The 2,500-nt window shown below is 33.5% G+C and overlaps 1 protein-coding gene across 2 annotated transcripts in view; it reads left to right on the top strand.

Moving 5' to 3' along the window:
• LOC125028156 (cytosolic carboxypeptidase 1-like) overlaps nucleotides 1-1,981 on the top strand; it is a 42,363-nt gene extending 40,382 nt beyond the window's left edge. The window contains exons 21-22 of one of the 2 annotated variants that reach the window (XR_007115095.1): nucleotides 266-402; nucleotides 1,781-1,981. Coding sequence is in view for 1 of the 2 variants with exons in the window: in XM_047617517.1 (XP_047473473.1) it covers nucleotides 1,781-1,919 (139 nt within the window). In the remaining variant the exon portion in view is untranslated. The remainder of the gene's footprint in view (nucleotides 1-265; nucleotides 403-1,780) is intronic. The other variant, XM_047617517.1, reaches the window with a different exon arrangement.
• The last annotated feature ends 519 nt before the right edge of the window (nucleotides 1,982-2,500 follow it).

Here is a 2,500-nt window from a genome sequence, read left to right as displayed (position 1 = left end):
CTTATTCTTAATTCAGAGGCTTTGTGGACACTCAGTTTTTTATCAGTTCTGTCAAATGCTCAGAAATTATCTTATAATTTGCTTAGCCGATTTGCACAGTTAGCTTTGCAGTTCTTCATCTCCCGTCTTACATTCCATTGTCTTTTCATGTGATAGTATGATAAACTGTTAAATGGAATTCAAAATGAAGTGTGATCTATCTCTTTTGAAGTCAGTTCATCTAGCATGGAAACTCACTTTGCATCCGGTGATATTTTTCTCCTAGTGATGATGATCATGATGATGATGATGATGATCACGGTGGAGCTGGCAGTGATAGTGATAGTGGTGGTGAGTAGGTGTCAGGGCAAGCATTGGTCTGAGTTCGCCAGGAGAAGTGGTCTCATTCTCCGCTTTCTCCAGGTAAACACGCCAGGGAGGGGGCACTTGAGTTGTGGACGGAGGTGTGCATAGAGCTGTGTGATCCATACCCTTTTATAGAACCGATCTCAGAGATTTACGAGTAAAATTTTGACAGAAGATTTGAATTTTCTCTTGAAACTTTTTTTAAAATTTGATGATGATATTCCTTGTGTGAATTTGAGTGATATATTTCATGTGTTCTTTGTTTTTATTGGTTTCAGTTATATAGTGACTGAGAGATTAGCACACTTTTTAAAAGAAATTAAGTAAATTTTGAATACAGTTATCAGCACTAGTTATAAAAAATAGTTCAAGGAACATTATGCGCTTTTATTCACAAGAACATCTGCATGAAGGAAGCTAATGCAGGAATTGCATAGGTAAACAATTGATTCTATTAGACAGTGGGTAACTTGATAGCAGAATTTTTTTGAATTATCAAGACTGACTATTTTAAGTTATCTATTGTGTCAATAGCCTAAGTCATTATCATTCATGTAATTCAAAAGGCTGAAAGGATCCAAGCACTCTGCAGGACTTCTCTCTTCTGAAGTCAAAATAATGATACTCAAATTTCCGGTTTGCCTTGTGGTGTCCTGTTCAACCCCAAACTTCCGCTTACTCTTCCCCTTTTTTTATTATTATTAAAAGTCTTTGTGCAGTACATTCAAGTTCAATATCTGAGTTGTATTTGTGTCGTTTGTAGATTTATGTTATGTCACATTAGGTAGATGTTTTCTCTGTTATAGTTACTCCAGTGGGCTACAGGAACAAACTCTCCTGGTAAAGCTAATCATATAGAAAGTTATTGGATTATAGAATAACCTCTCTGTCTTTAATATTTCCTCTGTTGTAACCCTACTTTTAAACAAAAAAAAAAAAATTCAGCTGAGACTAATTTTTCAGCAGTTGATATTCTGCCTGATATAGAGGGCTTTTTAACAATCTTTTTATGAGTCTCTTTGAAATTATTGTAAATATAATGCTTTTTAAGAACCATTTTCTAAATAATGATATATAATGTTTAAAAACTTCAGGTGTAATTCACTTTTTTTTTTTTTATTAGTCACACAAGTAGATTCTTAACATGAATTTGGCTCTGTAGTTTATATTTTTCTAAATCTTCAAATCTTACTAATTTGATAATCTTTTTATTCCATAGTATAAGTAGTGTTTTTTTATTTTATACAAAAACATATCATGAATGTTACTGATGCTGTAGACTGTGCAGCATTTCCTTCATCTTTCTTTTCCATGCGCATTTTCTTGCCATACGCTTCCAATTAATCAGTCACAAGAGCTAGCAGCACATACTACATTAAACCAAAAGAGGAAAATCTTTATCAGATCTCACAGAGGCTGTCATTTTTGTCGTCAGATTGGAATGTCACGTGAGAATGGTTGCCGAGAGAAGCCTAGGGGACTTCACCCAAGAAGTGGCCTTTTGGAGCGGCGACCTCGACGATGACCTTGATACAGACGATGACCTGGATCTTGATCTGTATGGTCCTGTTTAACTAGATGATTTGTGTTCGTGGAGATTTCTGTATTACTTGATATAAAGCTGCAGTAAGTTTCAGTTGTTCCTACAGTGCTCACTCTATAGAACATCTCTGTTTTGATGTGTAGAGGCAGCAGAGTTGAAGCCTAGATTTATAATCATGACAAAACGTGTCTGTGCAATACAGTGATGGAATACCTGTGATAACGTGCTATAGTACAGTGCCAAGTTCTCAAAAGTAAAAACGTTCATACCTTAAAAGAAGAGAGAGCAAAATATTCACAGATATACCATAATGCTGTGATGAAAGTGTATGATTCATAATGCAGTATTTTCTTATGCCTCTCTTTGCTGTACTATATTTTAGATCATGAGATAAAGAATTGCATACAACTTGGATCATGGAATGAATTTATATCTTGGAATGTAGAATAAAGTGTAGAATGTTTGTGTATGTATATGTGTATGTGTGTGTGTGTATATATATATATATATATATATATATATATATATATATATATATATATATATTGAGATGTAATACATATACACATATATCATGATATATATATATATATATATATATATATATATATA

This window comes from Penaeus chinensis, chromosome 8, assembly GCF_019202785.1.
Source record: "Penaeus chinensis breed Huanghai No. 1 chromosome 8, ASM1920278v2, whole genome shotgun sequence".
NCBI lineage: Eukaryota > Metazoa > Arthropoda > Malacostraca > Decapoda > Penaeidae > Penaeus > Penaeus chinensis.
The sequence above is the reverse complement of the archived record's forward strand: the minus strand, read 5'-3'. Positions and strand labels throughout refer to the sequence as shown.